At 44.8% G+C, this 22105-nt stretch overlaps 1 protein-coding gene across 3 annotated transcripts in view; it reads right to left on the reverse strand.

Annotated features, from left to right (window-relative positions):
- Positions 1-22105, reverse strand: part of plxnb2b (plexin b2b) — a 104681-nt gene that overhangs the window by 27643 nt on the left and 54933 nt on the right. For all 3 annotated transcript variants that reach the window (XM_037255249.1, XM_037255251.1, XM_037255250.1), the window contains 5 exons: positions 3406-4520; positions 3135-3323; positions 2944-3069; positions 1264-1364; positions 69-195 (listed from right to left, as the gene is read on the reverse strand). In XM_037255249.1, coding sequence (XP_037111144.1) covers positions 69-195; positions 1264-1364; positions 2944-3069; positions 3135-3323; positions 3406-4518 — 1656 coding nt within the window. In that variant the 5' untranslated portion in view covers positions 4519-4520. The remainder of the gene's footprint in view (positions 1-68; positions 196-1263; positions 1365-2943; positions 3070-3134; positions 3324-3405; positions 4521-22105) is intronic.

Raw genomic sequence — 22105 nt, forward strand, 5'->3', positions numbered from 1 at the left:
TCACCACCGTGTGAAGAACAAACAGATGGAACAAAAATGGAAAGAGGAGAGCCGAGCGAGCGAGCTACCTTCTGGGTCTTTTTGCACGAGAGGTTGGAAGGGTAGAAGTAGACGATCTTGACACATTGCTGCCGCGGGCTCCACAGCCAGCCATTCTTCTCCTCTGCCCGCCGGCACTCAGACCTCCTGGTGCACCTGCAGACGCAGCGTGAGCGCACACGCACGCGCCCTAAAGCGTCAGTTCCACATCTCAAAGCTCAACACGCACAAAAAAGCTAAACCCCCATTTTGAAGATCTCAGAAATGCTGAACGATTTCCCACAATGTGCTGTTGGAAAGAACGACGAATACTAAGTCCACCTGACAAATTTCTTCCAGCAAAAAATGCAACTTCATTTTTCTAATAGTTCAAGAAATACTCCATCCATCCATCCATCCATCCATCCCCCATCCATCCATCCATCCATCCATCCATCCATCCATCCATCCATCCATCCATCCATCCATCCATCCATCCATCCATCCATCCATCCAACTGCTCCATTCATCCATCCATCCATCCATCCATCCATCCATCCATCACTCCATTCATCCCTTCATCCATCCATCCCTCCTGACCTCCATCCATTCATCCATCACTCCATTCATCCATCACTCCATTCATCACTCCATTCATCCCTTCATCCATCCATCCCTCCTGACCTCCATCCATTCATCCATCACTCCATTCATCCATCACTCCATCATCACTCCATTCATCCCTTCATCCATCCATCCCTCCTGCCCTCCATTCATCCATCAATCACTCCATTCATCCCTCCATCCATCACTCCATCACTCCATCCCTCCATCCATGACTCCCTCCATCCCTCCATCCATCACTCCATCCATCCATCCCTCCCTCCCCACTTAACAAGGGTTGAAAAGCGCTGCACTCATTTCGTGGTAGCATAATGCACATTCTTCCAAAATGAAGCTTCAGGCCGACGAGGCAGCTATTGATCCCCGCAATCAATCCAGGCAAATATGTGGCAAACATCAGCATTGTACGCATGAATAGAAGGCGGCGAGAGTGCATTTCGCCGCACGCGGCTGACAAACTGCTTTAATTTCTGCTGGCTGCACCGAGCGAGAGAGACGGGATATTAACAATGTGGGTTAGTAAAAACGTCCGCCGTAAAACATTGTGCAAAACATTCCCATGTGTTGGGGAGCTGGAACTTTGCCTGTGTGCGTGCGTGAGTGTGCGTGTGTATTTCTCACCTGCCCTCCAGCACACACCAGCCACAATAAGGGTCCCTCATATTGACGCAAGACTGGCAGTCCTTCTTCTGCAGGCACGACTCCACGGGGACCTTGGTGATCTGCGGCATGAGCGCACGTCACGTGATCAGTCGGCCGTCACCCGAGGGAAGACGAGCGGCCCGGCGGGTGAGGCTTCGGAGGCACGCGATGTCACAAAAGAAGCCTCTTTGAATAATCCAGCCGGTACTTCTGTCACGGCCTCGAGGAGTCAAAATCTATTTGGTCTATTTACAATCCAGTCGGATTATCATTTCTGTTGACAATGGTGGAAATTTTCCGTTCATGAATTCACACAGCTGCTTTTCTGTAGTTTTTTTTTTAATCATGCCAAAATGGCAACATATTTGAATTTTTAAAATATTAATAAAAAATAATTTTACAATATTTTAAAGGATTTTAGTTTGTTTTAAATAAGGTAAATTATATAGTATAATAATTTACTTTTTAATCATTTATATTTCATTAATATTCTTTGAAAAAAAGATTTTTTTAAAATTATTTAATTCATTCATTTAATATTAAAAAGTTAAGGTATTTAAATATTACAAAAAGATTAATTCATGAAAAAAATGGAGATGCAAGGCTTCTATTGGACACCACAATAAATCAAAAATGACTTTTTTTAGTTCAGGAAAAAAATGTTTATACATTCATTTGATTGAACCTTTTTTTTACCGATTTACCAATATTGTTTTTTGAGGGTAGAAATTAGACACACGTCCTGTCTCTCAGTCCACTTAAGCCCCAAAATATGATTCTCCTGCTCTATCACGGCAGCGGCAGATGTATTTTTCACGCACACTTTGACTTTATGGCGCAGCAAAAGCGAAGAAGTATTTTTTTTTTCCTTCTGGTTTTTATAACCGTTGGACGTAAGGTGTCAGCGGCGTTAAAACCTCTCCGCCGCCGTGACTATGATGGGGATTTAGAAACAATTTATGAGCAGTCGATTATCAGACAGGCACAGCAAACAGCTCTTTCCTCTTTGGCGTACGCAATTCCCGCACTTTCCCCTTAGGGATGGTTTGAAAATTAATTTCTGGGCGTCCATTATGGGTTTTTTTTCCGCTGCAGGTAATGCACAGGTTGAATTTGAGTGCCACGCGATAAATGTCAGGAAGGTGCATTAAATATTCCGTATGTTTTTTTTTCGTGAATGAATTTGCCCGCCCATTTTATAGGAGGAAAAACACGAGAGCGCCGCGTGTAGCACCTCGATATGCGCTAACGTTTGGTCTGCTACCTTTTTGTTTTGTCTCGTCGTAACCCCAATCGTCTTCAGCCTAACTTATGATAAATAGACTCGCTTGCTCCTCATAACTCCTAGCTGCACATCTTTGGAAAGTACCAAAGTTGAACAAACATCATCTCGCCTTCCTTACACCTCCGAATGACCGAGCAGCTTCTCCCCGCTATTCTGGAATCCAAACGGTCAGTAAATAAAATTGTGGTAGTGAGGCAAACTGTATGCCTGAGTAAATAACTTTCTTTTGTGTCAGGCATACAAATAGTTTGGCCAGCCAGCGTGACAACAAAAAGTTCTCAAACGTTGAAGTTCAAGGAAAGAAATGACCCTCTCGGCCATTTTTGGTACAAAGCAAATTTTCAAGCTGAGTAAATGAAAAATAATGGAGGCACCTTTTTGTCTGTGGTGATGTAGAGGTGGCTCTGGTCCATATCGAAGAAAAGGTTCTTGTTCACCTTTTCCCCCAAGGTGTCGCCGGGGGCCTTGCCGTACACGTACGACGGGGAGGTCAGGTGAGCCTGCAGAAAGAAAATAACGAGATCCGTGGATGTGTTAAGAATGGTCAAGCCGGGCTCAAGTCCACCTTGACGACTTCTCCCTGGCTGTTGCCCAAAAAGGCGATGGTGTGATCGTTCTCCACGGCAACGGCGACCGCAGTGAGAAGGCCCGGCTTGATCAACACGGAGTTGGATTTCAAGGCGAAGCGAGGCTTGCTGGCCAGAGGCGTCGGCAGGAAATCGCCGCCGCACTTGTACTGCTCCAACATGTCTTTCTGGATGACAGAAGAACACAAAGATATGCTTCAACTTTCTGATGGATTCTACCAAGAGGTAGGAAAAAAGAAGGGCCCTCACCGCAATCTTGGACGTGCAGAACTCTGCTGTCTTTGAGGAATACGGGATGTCCACGGCGGGGAACCCTGAAATTTTCCCCGAGTCGCTGTAGCAGGCGGTGATGATGTCCACCAGACGCTCGTTGATGGCGTTGAGCGTGTACACGCACAAAGCCGAGTCGCTGTGGTCGTCTTCCGAGCTGGCCACCATGAAGAGAACTTTATTCCAGGGCTGGACTTTCCCGTACGTGCCCCATTCCGTCATGACCCGACTCAACTCCTTGCCCGGCGAGGCCACATAGGCCGCTTGGACTTTGCTGTAGCGGTTGTCCTGACCGCACATGAGCTGCAGCTCCGTGTGGGAATACAAATGGTGGTCGTTCTCGCACAGGCGAGACACAAAGGTCACGTTTTTGTTATCGGTACCGTCCAGCGTCCGGGAGAAGACGAAGTAAACGAAGCCGTCGGCGGCGAAGGCGTGCCTGAAGTCGTGCAGGTACCTGGGCCCGAAGGGCATGGTCTGGATGGTGGAGGCCTCGATGATGCTCTCGAACACCACCCAGTCGCGGAAATCCTGCAGAATGCGCGTGGTGATGATCTTAGTGCTGTCCAGACTTCCGTAGCCTTTGCCCACCAGGAACACGTCAAACTTGTGCGCCTCCTTGACGAAGGTGGACATGACGCCCACCACGTTGACGTTGTCCTCGATGCTGGCCACGTAAGTCCGCTCGCCCTTGTTGTCGCTGTAGTAGAGCTCCTGCTCCACGTTGGACAGGTTGAGCAGGGAGCAGATGCCCCGGTAACGGCTACCGCAGACGATGAGCGAGCCGTTGGACGGGTGCACCAGCAGCAGCTTGTTGATATTGGCCATGAGCTTAGTGTCCTGGCAGGCCGAAGCCGGCGGCGTGCAGGTCCTGGCGTCCTTCCGTGGGCCCGTCTCCGCCCGGGCTTCGGGTCGCAGCGACGGCCCCAGCTGGTAGACGGCGTTGACGGCGCCCAGGTACACGCGGCCAGTGCGCGGGTCCCGCACCGCGTTGTTGATGGCCGTGTCCGAGGTGAACTCGGGGAAACCCTCCTGGGAGGCGAATGTCGACTGGCAAGCGAGGAAAAGGAGGAGGTAGACCCGGCTTGCCATCTCTGCGGGCAAACAAAATGAAATAAGAACTATAAAAGAAATATCAATAGCGGTGCACCACCTGGCACGATCTTAAGTACCCTATTTTTTTCCTAACAGTTTTTTAGTTGAAAGTTACATAAGAATGGAAACAAAAGAGTTGCAAAGGTGGCGTTTTACCTGCCACACTAACCCAAGAGACACAACTTCACTGTGACCTCGTTACACTATAAATAATCCCGACAGTGACCTGTTTTCTGGAGAACTATTTTGTTTAGGGGCAAAAAAAAAAAGTAGTTCATGTAACAGCTGTTCACTGTGACATGCATGGATTACTTCGGTTGAATGCCATTTGTCATGGCTATGAGCAGCAAAAAAAAAGATGAAATTTGCCATTAAATATAAATATTTGTGTGTGGATGCAAAGCAGCAAGGGTGTTGCACACTTTGCCTCCAAAATGGGTGAAGTTGCTGTTATGTAGATTTAGGTTAGCGGGATAAAAGATTGCCTCGAGCTAATAAGGCCGCCAGGAGGCAAAGGTCGGCACCACCTGCTCCCACTCGCATGACAGTTAGTTACTTTGAACCACTTTAGACAGTGGAAAAACAAAAAGTAACTCGGTCGGTTTTTGAGATTTATTACCTCCGCCAAGGCATGATATATTGTTTCATGTGCTTTTCTACTTTCTGCCGGTGACAAATCACGGTCAAAATACTTCAGAGGTTCTTTGAGATTGCTTTTGCTGAATGCGACTGAAGCAGACAATTGGGAACAGATTAGAGTTGGTGACTTATGTGTCACTTAAATATTTGTGGGTTTTTATTAAATAGGTTTTTAGGTTTATTCTTTATCAAGGTGGAGTATTTGAAGGTAAAGTTTGTGTTTTGGAAGGCGACATTTAATGGTTTGGGATTTTAGTCATTAAAGAAAGTTTAATTAAATTCTGTTGGTTTTAATTAGTTTTTTAGAGCAAAATTTATTTTGTCAACAAACATGTTTTTTTTTTAATTTTGTTTTGCTATTTGTTAGCTTTCATCACTCTTGGTTTGAAAAATAATTATCGTGACTGCTTTGAAAAATCTATTTTCTAACTAGATTGGAAACTCTGCTTTGCCAGAACCTATTTGCATTGATGTACAATCTCTTCACCTTGTTGTCTTTGAGTTTTGTAATGAATTGATACCAAACTAAAGAATGATCGTAAATGGGCTCTCCGGGGCTCTGGCTGGCCCGTTTAAAAAGCTTTGGACCTGTTCCAAATTCAGCGGCATAAAAAATGATACCGCCACAAGTGCTTCGAGAAAAAAAATATGAAAAGATGAGCCTTGTAAAACACCGCCGTCGTCGTTACGGAGCAACAGCTGAGGTTCGGGTGTGTGCGTGGGCCACGCTCGGCGCCGTTTGCTCAGGTGGAGGTGAAAATGGACGCGCACGCACATTTGCAGCTAGCCCGCTAACATCTCGCCTTCTGCATAAATGTCTTATGATGGTTTAAAACATTTCATCAACATCCAAATTGAGCAATAAAACGCTAGTCTGTGCCCATCCGGCGTTGAAATGTGAGCAATTGTTTTGTTTTTATGCTTTAATTAAAGGAAAAATGTCGAGTTGGCAGGTTGAGAGATGCCGTCGCTAAGCGAAAAAGCCCGAGAAGTACATTAAGGGGACGTTTATGTGACAGACTAATAAAAGCCAACCTCCTACGTAGGACTTTTTGGAGTCAATGATTTGCATTTATTTCAGCTTTATTTCGATAGTACGGTGGGCTGGCGATGGTCGAGAACTTGTGAGGTGAGAGAACCGCTTTATTGGATGCTCACTGAGCTGAAGTCTCTGATTTCAACTTCTCTGTTCCGCTTCTACAATACTTCTTCAAAATATTATTTCAATTATGTTTCCAGACATAAACGTTTGAGGAAACATTTCAAGGATGGCGGCGAAGAATGACAACGTCAAATATGTGACGGCTATTATAGCAAACACAAGGAGCCGCTCTGGTTTTTGTTAGCGGGAACAAGAAGTTCATAAGAAAGACAAACAAACAACAAAACGTTGGGGTGAGAGAGGGAAACGGCGGCCGTAATAAAGTCGATCAAGCGTGAAGATGAGAAATGTTGGCTGCCGTGAGCTATTCAGAGCTGGATTTTTAGCGCAGAGCGACGTTTTGGCAATGAAGCCTGAAGACCTCAGACACTGGCGCGACAAGGCAGAAGGCCTTCCCAGAAAAAAAATAATAATTCAGAGTGGCGGCAAAGTGACTTTCATAGACATGTTTCTCGTTTAGAGGATTCAACGTCGGTGCAAGCTGTGTGGTGAGCCGGATGACATTTGACTTCTTGCTGTTTGGGTGTTTGTGGGCTGCGTTTTGAAAACACTTGAGCCTTGAAAGTCAGGCATGTCATTATTTCTGAATTACTGGAGGAAATGCAAAAAAAAAAAAAAAAGTTTGGCATGTCATGCTAGTTCCTGGTAAACTCAATTCATATATTTGTTTCTAAATACATTTCCATAATATAAAATAATGAATAATAATAATAAAATAATAATATATAAGACATTTTAGATAAATAATAATAAAATAATGAACATAAATAAAAATACAATAATAATTGGGCAATCCAAAAAAAAGGGAAGGCCAGCAAGTCTAAATATTGGCCGCTTTAGTAAATATGAACAGTAACTGGAGCGCGACCTCCTCTCTGACCACATTGTTGACCGTGCAGTTAATAGGACAATATTTCCATTACACGGACGTCCTCTAAAAAGTTGGATTCTGATTTGTTCTGTGAGAACAGATTTCAACAAAACACAGCCTGACAATGTCAGGGCAAACCAATATTTGCAGAGCAAAACTCTTCAAAGAAAATACAAAAGGGAATATGAATTTCCCTCCGTTGCTTCACTGTGGGTCAGCGCACAGGCAATTCTTGACATATTTCAAAGGAGCCCGTTCCCTCCTCGAATGTCTCCGTATGTCCCCGGCACTTTTCATCCTTTTCCCTGCGCCTAATCCTGATCACAGGAGCTAAAACGGCTTCAAAGAGCAGAAAAGAAGCAAACGTCTGGCGGGCGAATGAGCGCAGATGGAATCAAACCAATTGCTACCTTATTATTTTATATTTTTTTTCTATCCTCACGACAGGTGGGAGAACACGACAAGCGGGCAGCTCATCCAACACGTGTCTATTTGGGAATAAATGAAAGCTGCTAAAATTAGCGAGCCATGTGCTGCATCAGCCAGCAGCTAATGAAGCTTCTCGCGGTCGGAGATAAATAATAGCGCGACGCGTCATGGGCTAATGAAGACGGGCCTATTTGAAAATGTGATTCTATGAAAGCGGCGATTGTGGAATAAATAACAGACCAAATGAAGACGAATGAGACCTTTTCCTCTGCGCACATTTTTTTACCGTGTTGAAATGACACCGGGGTCAGCGCTAATGGTGCTTTTCCACTTCACTGGAATCTACCAAAAAATTGACCGTATTGATCGGATAGAAACACGCTGAATTAAAAAAAATAACAGATTGCTAACGTTAGCTTGTGAGTTCTTTTTTTACTCAGTATCCTGAAATATGATTGATGTGATTCCTTAACCTGTGAGGAGAGTGTAAACAAAGTGCTGAGTCATCGTTGAAATTCAAATAAAAATGTCGCAGGGCTGCATGCACAGACATGGAAATGAAAGTGTGTCACTCCGACTGACGCGGCGGTGGTGACAACTGTCATCTCTTCTTCCAGATGTGTGCATCCACTCGTACAAAAAAGCACCTCTCAGCAGAAGGAAATCAAAGATGATTGAAAAATGTCAGACGTGCAGCCGACATGTACAGGTTTTAGGGCTTTAGCGGATAGAAAGATGAACACGCGCACACACACGGTTTGAAGTGCTGACAAGGTAATCCGACTGTGACCACCACCACAGTACCGCACGGCGATCTTGTGACAGAGGCCATTAAAAGCAGCAAGTACACCACACAAAAGCACACAGCACTCACGTGGATCTATCTGGAGCATCGCACAAACATGGAAGGTTCAACATGTTTGGGGAAAAAAAATCAAAAGCAGTTATAACTTGGACTTTTTACAATGGAGCAAAATGAGGGTGGAAAAAATCATTTTTCAAGATTAACAGCATTTTTGAGCCCATCTGTTTGACAAAATAGAGCACTGCTACGTTAGCTTTGGTGCTAGCCAGTTAGCTTGAACCCGAAAGGCTAGCTATTACGTTGTGATCAAAGGTGATAGCAAGTTAATTAAAATTAAGATTAATTAATTAAAATTAACCGTAAAATCTTCATAACTGCCTATATTAAGAGTATTTTAAGCTTTCTAAACCAAGTACCACTTCAACAAAGTTCCACATTGCGATGAAGTAGCTTAGCATAATGGTGCTCATCCGCAAAATATACGTATCTTATCTATTCCTAAAGACTATTTATTATTATTGTAAGCCACTATAACATTATAAAAAGTTGCAGTAGGACAATGAAAAATGTAATTTTGAGAGACAACAGTATTTTAAGCTTTTTAAACCAAGTACCACTTCAACAAAATTCCACATTGCGATTAAGTAGCTTAGCATAATGGTGCTCATCCACAAAATATATATGATCTATTCCTAAAGACTATTTATTATTATTGTAAGCCACTATAACATTATAAAAAGTTGCAGTAGGACAATGAAAAATGTAATTTTGAGAGACAATGTTCTACTTCCACAGCAGTAATAAACACAAAAGCTGAGTCAGCAAGTTTTGAGCCAGATACATGGAAAGCCAAGGCTCCCGAACTCTAAGAACATAATAGGATACAACCCCATACTGCGATCATATTCACAGTCAGCACTTTCTTTATCTAGGAGCTGCTTTTGACACACGCCGCCTGTGATGCTGATGTGTCTACGTTCTTGTAGCAGCCAGATAAAAAAAAGCGAGCGGCTATTAAATGAGTTGACCCCGGAGGCCTCACAGCGCGGCGGGGGGGAAGAGGTGAACAAGGGGTTAAATACTTTCAAGCACATCTTGTCTTTGGCATGCGTACGCCAGGAGGTCTGAAAAGGCCCGATAGCGTGTGTACAAGGCGACGTGACAACGCGGCTGGAAATGAGGGCTTGCTCGTAATTCAGACAACTCGCGCTCCACTGGGTCACATTGTTGAGGATGAAACGTGAAGTGCGTGGGACTCTCTCTCTCTGTTCTCTCGGAATGCTCGCTCGTCCCATCTTGGGTAAAACTGTTCTCGGAGTTTTGTGACGCGCAAGCCAATTTCCATGGGAACAATTACCTCGCCGTCAGGCTTGGCAGTTCATTCGTTTCAATTTGACAGACTGGGAGAAGCAGCAGCAGGGCCAGCCATTGTTTTTTTCTTTTTCTTTCTTTAGGGGGGTGCAAGGTGATACCAGTGTGACAGCCTTTTTTGAAAAATAACTTCTTTTTGAATCCTTTTTGTTTAATATTGCAATCAGGTTGTTGTTTTTTTCAGTAGATTGATCCGCACTACTGATACATGCTTGCCTCGACACTCACCAAGCTAACTCTGTCCCTGGTTGTCATGGTAACAAACCCCGGATTGGCCATTGGCCATTGGCCATGGGGGCTGGCGCGCTTGCATGAGAGAAGGCCACCCACTCAAATGGGGTGATTGCAGTAAGACAAGAAAAAATATGTAACGTAAGCTCAGTGCAGCTGGAGCAAAGTATCTTGAGCTGATCTTCCAGATGCTAACTTGGACGTCGTAGCTCGACCGAGCGTGCTGGGAGCTGTTTTTTTTTTCTTGTGTTTTTTTTTTAACGTACGTGTTTGCTGTGTGGACACAGCTGGCGCGTGGCAGGAAGCCGATTAAACTGCCCGAGAGAGGAGCTCCTTTTCGGGAGCCAAGTGCACCTCTACTGCGTCCAGACAGAAGCTGATACACACAACACACGCACACACACACAATCCACTTGCAATTGCATTGGAAGAAACTTAATTATGTTTAGAATGAAACAGTGGAACAGAGGTTGATCTTAAAAGGGATATTTTATGCGAAATTGACTTTTTAACAGCTTGTGTACAAATAGTTGAGTGCCTGCTCATCCGATAACTATGAAATTAAGCAACCCAGCAAATTATCTGCCTTTTTTCTGAAAATGTCTCTGTGAGCGAGCACTTATGAACCAGATGTAATAATTGAAGTCTCTCTGCGCATGACTTAGCCGCTAGGCCTGGCGAAGATTCAGGGCCACTTTCAAGCAAATCCAAAAACGTAAACAGAGCTGCATTGAGTTTTGTTGGATGCACAGATTAGCCTGAGCAAACAAAGTTAGCATCTGATGAGAGAGAAATACTTGATTTCAACAAACTCTTGATTGCGTGTTCAATCCCACAACCTGGTCGTCATAGCAACACGACCTATTCTCACCATCGGCTCAGCATTACTGTAAATGGGGCGACGTTTCTTTCTTGGGGAGTTTTGACAAAAACATGTCAGACTGAAAAAAGTGTGAACAATTCACAATACGTGTCTCCTTGAAATAACTTTCTTCTATTAATATGAAACGTGTTAACACACTGGAGGGGGTGTTGAAATAGGCGCTGGCTGATGTCTCCGCTTCTTAAATCAAACATCTTTCCTGTCAAGCCTAAAATATGTTTACGATGAAGGACACTTCATTAGGTACACTCACTCAATGCAATACAATATAAGAGCTGCAGCAGTAGGAGAAAATGTGTTTCAGGAGAGCAACTTTTCCGCAGCTTGCCTATAAGATTTAAATTCTATTATCAGCCGTCTGATTTAGAAATCAGGAAACAAGCGTTCGCGCCCATCTATGACTCGGCCAGCGTTGCCCTGACAAAGCCGGGGCCCGCCAAGGCTAAAAGCACACGACGCTGCGTGGCATCACGCCTCATTGATGCCGGCGAAGTGAAATCATTACAGCCAATAAGGTGTGTAATGGATTTCTTCCCGGCGACCATTCTGCCTTGCGTGACTTCTTAATTGCGGCGCCGGGTGCTCCGAGGCTCAACGCCTTAAGGTGGGTGAGCGTTAGGACCAAATGCCCCCACCACCTTGCCAGAGGAGAGATTGTAACATTGTATGTCTTTTAAATAAATACCAAACATAAAATGTAAGGATTCCCAGTTGTAAATGCTAACACAATGCTAACGTGTGCTTAGCTAGCTTGCCATTTTGCACACACTTCCATTCACGATTGGTCTTCAAAGGTCTTTGTGAAGCACGATAAACTTGAATTTACTTAAGGTTAAGTTCCAGTTCAAAATTTTTAACTTTTTAACTAACTTTGCCACGTATTTTTGGTTCAGATGAGTCGTCGTTAATATACAGGGTTGGTAAGTGCGCGCCCTTGCGAGGCCCCGCTCGTTTCGGGATTGGAGCGAGGCGAGACACCTCGACGAAGAAGGCAGCAAAGAAGGCGGGATGACAGCGGCGCGGCGAGAGCCAACAGCGGGAAGGCAATCACACGTGTCATCGACTGAGCCGCAATAGCTCAATTGTAAGGAGCTGCCAGGTGCCCGTCACTTGTCAAAATGTGTCAGCGTGACGGATGATGAACGAGCGTCGTCGGCGCGGAAATGTTGGCCGTCGCTCGGCTTTTTACATTTCATGCCGTCGGGAAATACACCAAAAAGATCAACGGGGTCGTATTTAGGCGACTGAAAACAGCGCCTTCATGTGAAAAAGAGATTTTTGCTTCTTGGGGAAATGTGCTTTTTAGCTAACAAAACGGCTAGCAAACAACAAAGTACTTTGCTGTACAAAAATACATTTATCGAGACCGCTGGGCATTTTTACTTCAATATGTAGACTATGACAAGCCAATTTTCTTCATGGACTGGGAAGCCATCGTAAATCGAAGACCAGAAACTGTGATTAGTGATTTGTATGTGTGGCTAAAGAAGCCTCACGGTGAAGTTGATGAGGCCACTTCACCCTCTCACTTTCCCCCCGCCCCGATAAGTCCGCTGATTACCCCGCATGTTGAGCCGAGACAGTTTTTCTCCAGACCCGAATGGTTCATCTGCGTGCCCGCATGTCGGGAAGGCACATTTTCCGATAAACACATTTCACGCACCAATCAGTGCTCGCGTGGCGGCAATCCATTGCCCGGCCGGCCGCCGCTCGATCGCACCTCTGATCGCATTTCTGGAGCGTCCGCAAACACACAATCAAGTGTGATTTGAGCAAGCGGGCCACTTAATGAGAGTGGGGGTGATTAGGCCCGCTGAGAATAGGCTTGACCTTTCCTTGCTCGGGTTTCTCTGTTGCACAAACGTACGTTTATGAGTCAGTGGCTCCGAGGCGCTCCGGCCTCGCGCCGCTTCACATCAAATGTCACCGACTGAAACGAATCAACCGAGCGGGCTGGACTGAGTGAAAATGATATTTCAGAAGGTATGTGGCATGACAGGTAGACAGGAAGTTCTTTTTCCCCTTTAACCCAACACTGCCACCAAAGGCCAATATGATGTCATGGCAGGGTTTGCAGTTGCTCACTTACATGACCTAATTGCTAATTTTAGCAAGACCAGGAGCACATTGAGACAAAAATTCCTTGTTAAAACACCCTAGAACAGTTTCAATTTATAAAAAAAAAAAAACGCATGTCTCCTTTAAGTAATCGTGTTGGTAATTCATACAATAGGATGAGGAAACATCATTGACTCCATTACACTTAATTGAGCAGATAATTCATTAAGACGATCAATAAATGGCAACACAACTTTAAAGTGTTTTTTTTTAACAAAGCCCTGACGAGCCCCAACTTTTTGGGAGAGGCAATTATATGAATCAATAAACAATTACCCAAGCGTGTCGTGCAAATATTGCTCACGCATTGTAGACGGACAGTCGAGAGATCTGCTGCTCACCTCTTTACCTCCGCAAAGTGATTTTCTCAGCTTCGACCTGTCTGATGGTCTTACGCCTCGTTGGACTGAAGAGTGCTTCGGTGACGACAATGTAATCCCGACGGTAGAGATGAACACAAAGCAAAGACTCGGCTAATGAGCTGTAATGTTGGAATCGCTTCGTTTCTTTGTCATTACTCTTCGGTCAAACGAATCGTCACGTCGACGACTTTCTCATACTGGGAAAAAATCGATTTCACTATTTTGGAGACGTGTTCGTCGTAAAAAAGTTGAGCGGGAGGTTGGGAACTATCGGCCTAGACAGCTAGGTGGCGCTAAAATGCTAAATGAACACTGGAACGCATTAATTGCATTTCCATTCAATTGAATGAAGAAAGATGATTTGAGATGCAAATGTTCAGGTATGAGATAAAAACCTCTCGCTTCTCCTCTCCGTTATGAAAATCAGTGGTGGGCGGGGGAGACGTGCTGCATGACGGCGGGGTTAATTAAGTTTGAAATCAGGCAGATGATCTGCCAAGCTGCCACTCAAACTGCCAGACGCTCTCCGATGGAAGCGAGTTTCATTGTCTGTGAGGGGGAACAGATTTGAAAAGCCAACGATGATGCGATGATTCATTTGTGGATTAGACACCATCACGTCGTCAAGATGGAGGAGCTCCACCAACGCTCCAGTTAACAATACAGACTGTCGACCTTTATCAAGCCAAGGCGGTGGAAACCGGACGATTCCTCTAAACGCACCTGACGACAGTGGAAGCGTCTCCAACACGACTGGAAACACATAGTTAGCTACGAGCTAGCAATTAGCAAAGCTAACACATTAGCTCGTCATTGCGTTCGTTCACAACTACTTGTCAAATCGGCCCGACATCTCAGTTTTGATGAATCGCTCATCCCTCCAGTGATTACCATTTGCAATCAAACGCAGACACACAAAGGTCATCAGGAATTAGCCTCCGCTCATCGCATCGGTGGAAAGAAATAAGCCGCTTTAATCAGATTGCAGATGGCCCGATAAGGAGCAACCCGGGCACGGGCGACGGATGCGTGGCCGAGGCGTGTCGGGCGATAGCATCTGCGCGCCGTCTCGAAAGGTTCCACGTGTCAGGTAAGCGCGGGAACATTCTGTCACATCAAGACGCTCGACGGCAGAGGCGTCGGCTCGACCCGTGAGCTCGGCTGGCACATAAACAGCAGCCTTGACCCGGTGACAGCGTCACGTTAGATAGCGAGATAGCGTTGACGTCCGCCAGCGAAACCTTACGTTTCTTGGCTTTATCTCCTTCTCAGCCTTCTGCCGATAATTACAGATGCTCTCGAGGAAGGAGTCACGCCGAACGACGAATTATCACCTGGGCCATCACGAAAAGCCACCAAGCCAAGGTCAGGCCCGGTGTTCAATTTCACTTTGATTCCAGTCCACCTTTACTTTCTCCTCTAGCACTTATCCACTCCTCCCTCCTGGCCCACGCATACGGTCGCCTGTGAATTTCACTCCCAAGCTAACCTCCATTTCCCGGACAGCTTGACACTTATTCATTTATAGCCCGACAGAGTGGTCGCCCCAATGGAAATTGACAACTCCATTTAAGAAAGAAATTTCTTCGAGACCTTTCCGGGTTGGCCTTTGTTTCTTCCTCCGCCAAAGCTAACGCTTAGCGCTAGCGCTTAGCTTCAAACACGACGGCTGCAATAAATGTGGTCGGAAAGAGGCCGTCGAACAAAAATCAACAATCGAACGAAGGAAGGAGATTTTCTTTTCCGGAGAAATCTGAAAAGATACTACCGGAATTTCTGGACTATAAACCGCACCTGAATATAAGCCGCAAGTGTTTTAAATGAAATATCCTCATTTCTATGACCTGTATTACCAAAACAAATACTTTTAAAATATCATAAAAATCATTAAAGATTCATAGATAAACCGCACTGGACTATAAGCCGCAGCTTGTGCAAAAAGTATCATCTTATATTCTTATATATCATTTCTATGACCTGTATTACCAAAACAAATACTTTTAAAATATCATAAAAATCATTAAGAATTCATAGATAAGCCGCACTGGACTATAAGCCGCAGCTTGCGCAAAAAGTATCATTTTATATTCCCGAAATGACGGTACTTTTATTGTATAGTGTGGCGCGTATCACGTAAGCTAACATTAGCATCCATGTTTCTCTACGTCATGTTGCCTTTGTGAGAGCAGCAAGACAACGAAGCAATGCAGCCAAGTGGAAACTATGAAGCCTTAAATTTCACTTCAGGGGCCAACATTTATTTCCCATGAGAACTAGTAACTTGACACACATGCTTGACGCAGAGTGGTCACGGACAACTCTATTCTTTTGGAATCAAACTCAAGGATTGTTTTGTTTTTTTTCAAAGTGGCCCTTTGCATCCCCCCCCTCTCTTTCGTCTGCTGATGCTCTGTTGCCCATTCTGCCAGCCGCCGGGGCTGCCTTGGTCTGGTGAATGCAGCCAATTTCTCCGCTTGCATGGAGACGTGGGAGAGAAGGGCGACAGCTAAGAGCGGCTTAAAATGCCCGCCGGCGTTCAGACACCTTCCCTCGCCGCTTCATCACTAACAGGCAAACATTTGTAACCAAAAGCTTTTTTTACTCCCCAGCTGGATGTTGTGCGGCAATTTAAAAATGATCTATGCAAATGCAATTTCACTGTGTGTCATCCAACACGGCCAATTAATGAGGATGCTTCTCCGGCCCGACAGTAAATTAACATGGCTCGAAATAATGGCGGGATTAATGTGTTTTTCTAGCACTCGTCTAATTGCGGGAAGACTCCGGTAAGGCTAACGCCAGATGCCTCGTTTCTCCGCGCGAAAGCTATTTAACTCATTCAGTGCCATTGATGGTTATAGACGTCAAAGATATTAATTGGCAGTGAAAGAGTTAAGTAGCTGAGGGATCAACGCCATTAACTCTTCATTTATATCAACTTTTGTGGCTCTTCAATTGGCATTCATCGGATTGAATAGCTTTTAAAAATATGACGGGCAGATGTGTTCTTTTCAGTCCTTCCAAATTGTTTTCGAGAGGAAACGAGTTGTTGCGGTTTAATGTCGAAGTCAAGATCACATTAACGATGTCGAGACCCAGACTGAGGCGGAACGAGCGTTTGGTTGCATTTCACAAACGAGAGACCTTCAAATGTGAATTAGTGCTTTGTGGCGATGAAAATGACACTCGCCGAGTCGAGGTCACGGATGCTATCAAATTTGCCGATGGCAATTCTTGTATGCTGTTTTTTTTTTTCTTTCCAATTACAGTCAATGTATTCACAAAAAAACACTTTAGTATCGGAGATGAGATATTAAAAATACAATTTCGAGACGAGGTCCCCCATCCAAAAGTAGCTTTCATTTATCATCAGACAACTAATCAATAATTGGTCTGCGTGTATGGATGGCGTGTCTGGTCATGAAAAATGAATGTTACATTCAGAGCGAACATGCATGCGGAGGTAATGGAGACAGTAAAACTGCCGGGGGGGGGGGGGGGGGGGCAACCAATGAGGAGCCCCTTTGTTTAGAACCTCTTCACCGATTGTTCTCGTCACTGAGGGTGCTATAATCCACCGTGGAAAGAGGAAGCGAGAGGATTCACTGAGCATCCTTATTAAAGGGACTTGGCTGATATGGCTAGCGAGGAGTGTGTAAGTAGCTGGCGAGCAAGACGGGTCTCGTGCACTTGGGAAGACACCGTGGGTGCTGTATGAATCTTTAATATGAGGTTTAATGCCGAGGGAGGGCAGGAGGAAGGCGTGGAGAATATTAAGAGCGGAGTGGGGAATCTCGGGGGAGGTGAGCCAGCGAGCGAGCCACCCCGTATCACAACACTGCTGATAAGTAGAGGCCTCCCAGGATCAAACCTAATTCGGCAGTGCTCTCTTTCAGAATGGCACGCCGTCGGCAGACTCGCCCGAGTCTTCAAAAAAAAAAAACCAGACAGGGCCTGATGTTCTGATAAAAAAAAAAAAAAATTAAGATGGAGGTTTTTCATGTGTTGCCTTTCTTCATCTCTTTTGTTAAACACACACTTTGCGGAAAATTTGGCTATGCTACGTTGTTTTAATTACACGCGGAATGAGCCTAATGAGTTATATCTGTTCCACTGGAGGCTAACACACAACTAATTAGACCCGAATCAAAAAAGGCCGGTAGAGTTAGACAAGGAAAGTGTGCTATTCTTTGTTCTCCCGCACTATTCATCAAGTAACTGCCATGCGAAAGACGGCGCTTAACTTCCCAAAGGTGCTGATGTCACCATCAGATGTGCGAAGTAATTGAAAGTATTTTCTGGTGACAGCGGAGGCGGGCACAGGTGGCCGCCCGCGCTTGTCGGCGGCTCCAATCATTCAAATGCTGATGATAATCACACGAGTGGAAAAAACGTTAGAAACGCTAAGCGACGCACCTTAGCACTATTCTCGTTGCGATCACTTTTTTTGCATGGTTATTTTCTAATATTGGTGTGTCTAAAGATATATTTTATTGTAAATAATAGAGATGAAATCATATTGGAGCATGAAAAAGATGTAGCATAAAAAAGTTAGCATTAAAAATGTAGCATGAAAAAATGTAGCATACAAATTAGCATTAAAAAAGTAGCATGAAAAGATTTTCCATCGAAAAATAGCATGAAAAAATGTTGCATAAAAAATTTGCTTGAAAAATTGGAGCATAAGAAATAACATGGAAAAAAAGCACGATGAAAAAATTAGCATGAAAAAATGTAGCCTAAAAATTTTGCATAACACAATGTAACATGTAGCAACAAACATATCCATTGATTTTACTTTGCTTGCAAAATGATTGCTTATTTCCCAAATGATTTACAGCAAACGAATGTTTTTCTCTAGTACGCCCTTGAAGAACATCTTTTTGTCCAGAAGGGATTTTGAATCATCCACGTACATTGGTGCTTTTTTGTTGTTGCGGCAACAGAACATGTTCTCAAGCCTTTTGTGAAGTTGTAGCATTTGAGCAAGCGTAAAATGCTTTCCCGCAGGCGGCACAGCAGCCGAGCCAGAGAAAAAGGCAACGAGTAGGGGCTTCAATCTCCACAAGTTCCGCCATTAGCCATCGACTTTCATTCGCCATCTGCGTGCGCTTTCTCAAAGTTTTTCTCTCCGACCTTGATTACAGGGCACGGCTCAAACTCCCACCGAGGCGTTCTTGTATCTTTTTAGTGGCCCGAGAGTTGAATCAAGTAGCCGCATATAAAATATGTAGCTGCCCATATGCTCATAGTGGCGGTAATGTTAATGATAAGTGGCAGCTGGCGGAGTCGGTCCATTTCCTTGATTAGTTCTCTTCCTACCTCCGTCTGCGAGTTTATGGCCTGGCAATCGGCACGGCGAATCGTCCCTGACAAGTCGTGTTTGAGTGGTAGGCAAGGTTGGCGGGTTGGGAGGGGGGTCTGTAAGTGCCCTGATTGTTACCATGACGACCGTTGACAAGAAATGAGAGGGTTGGCCTCGGCCACCGTGGCGTGCGGCGCTCGATAGCCGCGTGAGGCCACCACGTGGGAGATATTCCCAAGGTTTATAATCACTGTCAGCCGCCGACTCGAGCGGTTTGTGCGCAAATGTGTATTTATATCCGCCGCCTGCCTGGGAAAGTCATCTGGCCTAAGCTTTTCCAAATCCCCAAAATCCAACTTAGCATCTTTGTCGTAAGCGAATATCTCAAAGAGGAACGTTTGAGAAATATATCAGCAGCTGTGTTTATGTGCGCATTGAGAGGAGGGAGCGCTTGATTTTCGTTACCCGGCCACCTCCGCTTTTTGAAGATGACAATCATCAGCTTACGCTTCAATGTAAGGCGTGCGCGAGCGGTTCACTCAAATATGCTCATCAATACAACTTTACGACAAAAAAAAAACCAACAACTGTCCACAAAGTACACCCATAAACTAAATGCAAGACCAATCTTGACAAATAGTGAGCGCCGCCACATCTTGCCTGCAGCTAAGGTTGTTGCTGGCATAGACAAAAAAAAAAAAGAAAGTCATTGCACTGAGGCATGCCAGATGAGACTCATCTCCTCATCAACTTGCACACCCAAGTTTCATTAGCAGACACTTAATAAAAGACAGGCACGTTTGTAATCTCCCCCGGTGGTGGCGGAGGCGAGGCGGATGGCGTCGATAAGGCAGAGTTAATCTCAATCACAATAAATAACATTGATTACAACAGCTCGATGCTAGGGGGGGGGAAAGTTCTTGAAATGAATGCGCCCAAAAAAAAAATAGGAAGGCGGCATGACAGGATTATGAATCAAATATAATCAGTTGGGGGTGGTGCCAATGATGCCAGAAGGTCTCTCGCTGAAGGTCAATTTGGATTGGTAAAAAACGGGGAGCAGGTTCAATTCCACTCAAGGAAATTTTCAACAGGTTCGAAAATCGGTTGGCGAATATCTTCGCGACCTTGAACGAACCCAAAACTCGCTTGGTCCTTAACCACGCCGAGACAAACGGGCGGCTGGTTTCCGCGTCAGGCCAAACGTGTAATGACAAGCGTTGTTGCGAAATCATCCGCGCCCGCTTTGGGTGCAGAGGCCATTTCTCGGCAGTTCACGCCGGGGTCACAGCCGAGACGGATTGTACCTCGACTAAATCCAATCGCGGCCTGCGTCAATAAGTTCTTGGCGGCGGGGAAGTGGCGGAATTATTCTCCAGCCGCGCCTGAATGGGGTACACGGCAACGGCGGCATATGATTACCGCCAGTTTCTTATTCATTTGATCTGGCGGTGAAATTGCTGGTGCGTTTGCATCATTGCGACCTTGCCGAGGTACTCGCTATGCCGCCCGTGTTGACAGTACGACGGCGGCATGCTCGACATCACCGATGGGGGATTGCGCCGTTTGTTGTAAAGGGATTACCCGGCTGACCTTTGCAGTTTTCATCCATTTAATCGTTTCATCAGAAAACAAAACACACAAACGGGCAAAGAAAAAAAATAATAATCATAGCTTTGGAGGTCACGTGACTGAAAACAAACGCGGTCTTTTCATGACAAAGACACGAGCTACACTCAAAGCACAACCGCGCTGAATGTGGAAGCATTAATCACCCAAAGGCTTACGATGGACATCGCATAGTCGTCATTTGATTTTTTTTTTTAATACGTTTAATATCAGAGCTCTTTATCCTATATAGAACGGCGGCGTGATTTGACGCGGCGGAGCGACCAATCCTCTTACTGGCGTCTTTATGGGGTCAGCAGAGGAAATGGACGGAGTTCAGACAGATGGGCCCTGAGGGGATAAGGCGGGGAATAGCGATAAAAAAAAAAAGAAAAAAAGGCAAGGGTGTTGAGTCAAACTGGAATTTGGTGCTGAGACAGAAATATGGTTTAAAAAAAATCTAATCAAGACAAGGGAGCGGCATGTGGGGGAGAAAAAAAAAAAAGCCGATTAGAACTGTCAGGATCCATCAACGAAAGGATCAGCTTTGTTTGCTCACTTGCACAACAGCTTTGCCGACATCAAAATATGATTGTTAGGCCAAAAAGATGACAGGACAGGTGTTCGCATGATTGATTACTTTACTTTTTAATTTGATGACATGCGACACATCAAGTTAAGGGCCAACTGAAACTGTGAACTGAGATTTGCAGCAATGGGACTTTTTATTTATTTTTATTTTTTTTTATTCATATGTTTATTTATTTATTTATTTATTCTTTCATTTATTTGTATGTTTATTCATTCATTTATTTATCTCTATATTTATTTATTTGAATGTTTGTTTATTTTTTGTTTGTTTGTTTATTTATTTATCGCTCTATTTATTTGTGTGTTTATTCATTTATTTACTTATTTATTTTCATTTTTTAAGTCTTTCCAATAAAAGACAGTTTGAATGATTCATGAGAGTCATCAGAGTAACAATGCTTTTTTTTTTTAAGCGTCGCTGCTTGTCTTCAATTGAGTAGCCTGCCCGTTAACTCCGCAACCCCCTGAAACTTCACGTGGTCTCTTCTCCAAGCTCCCTCCCCCCGGCCATGAGGTCTTTGGTGGCCCAATGCTCTCTGAAGTGAAGCTTTGATAAAAATGTGCCTTTTTTCCACTTGGACGCTCCGGTCTGCTGCAGAAATTGCTAGCGCCGCCCTCTCTCCAGCTTCCTGCATCTTTAAGGCAATGAAAGATTCAAGCGGCAGCATCTCCATTCTCAGGGCACAAAACACAAGCCTGACAAGGCGACAAGCAATCCCTCTCCGCAGGGCTGTCCAAAGAAAAAGTGTCGATGCTAACAAAAAAATCCATGACAGCCGCTCACTTATGTTAACGTAGAAGCGGCATCCGGCTGTGGTTTTTTTTTTAGTTTGGGATGAGTGCGGACTTGGAAGAGGGAGGACAAATGGGCAGGCTGAGATGGGGTGAAGGAGATGTGGGGATGGAGCGCTAGTTTGGGGAAAGGAGGGGGGGGGGGGAAACGAAGCTCATCAATATCCTGTCACGGCTGCCTGGGCAAACGCTGCGCTAGAGAAATGCTGAGATAACACAAGATAGATAAGTTGACTCACTGGGCTTCTAATAAAGGCCCACGACGGCAAAGAAAAAGTTGACTTGACCTCAGCTCGGTGGAAAACCTATTAAATAATGCTCGTTTGGGGGCATCGCATTGCCAGTCGACACACAGCATACGGCGGCGCTACATCCTCAAAGTTGAAAACAAAGTTTCCCACTGAGATCTGACATTGT

This window comes from Syngnathus acus, chromosome 6 (genome assembly GCF_901709675.1).
Source record: "Syngnathus acus chromosome 6, fSynAcu1.2, whole genome shotgun sequence".
Classification (NCBI taxonomy): Eukaryota; Metazoa; Chordata; class Actinopteri; order Syngnathiformes; family Syngnathidae; genus Syngnathus; species Syngnathus acus.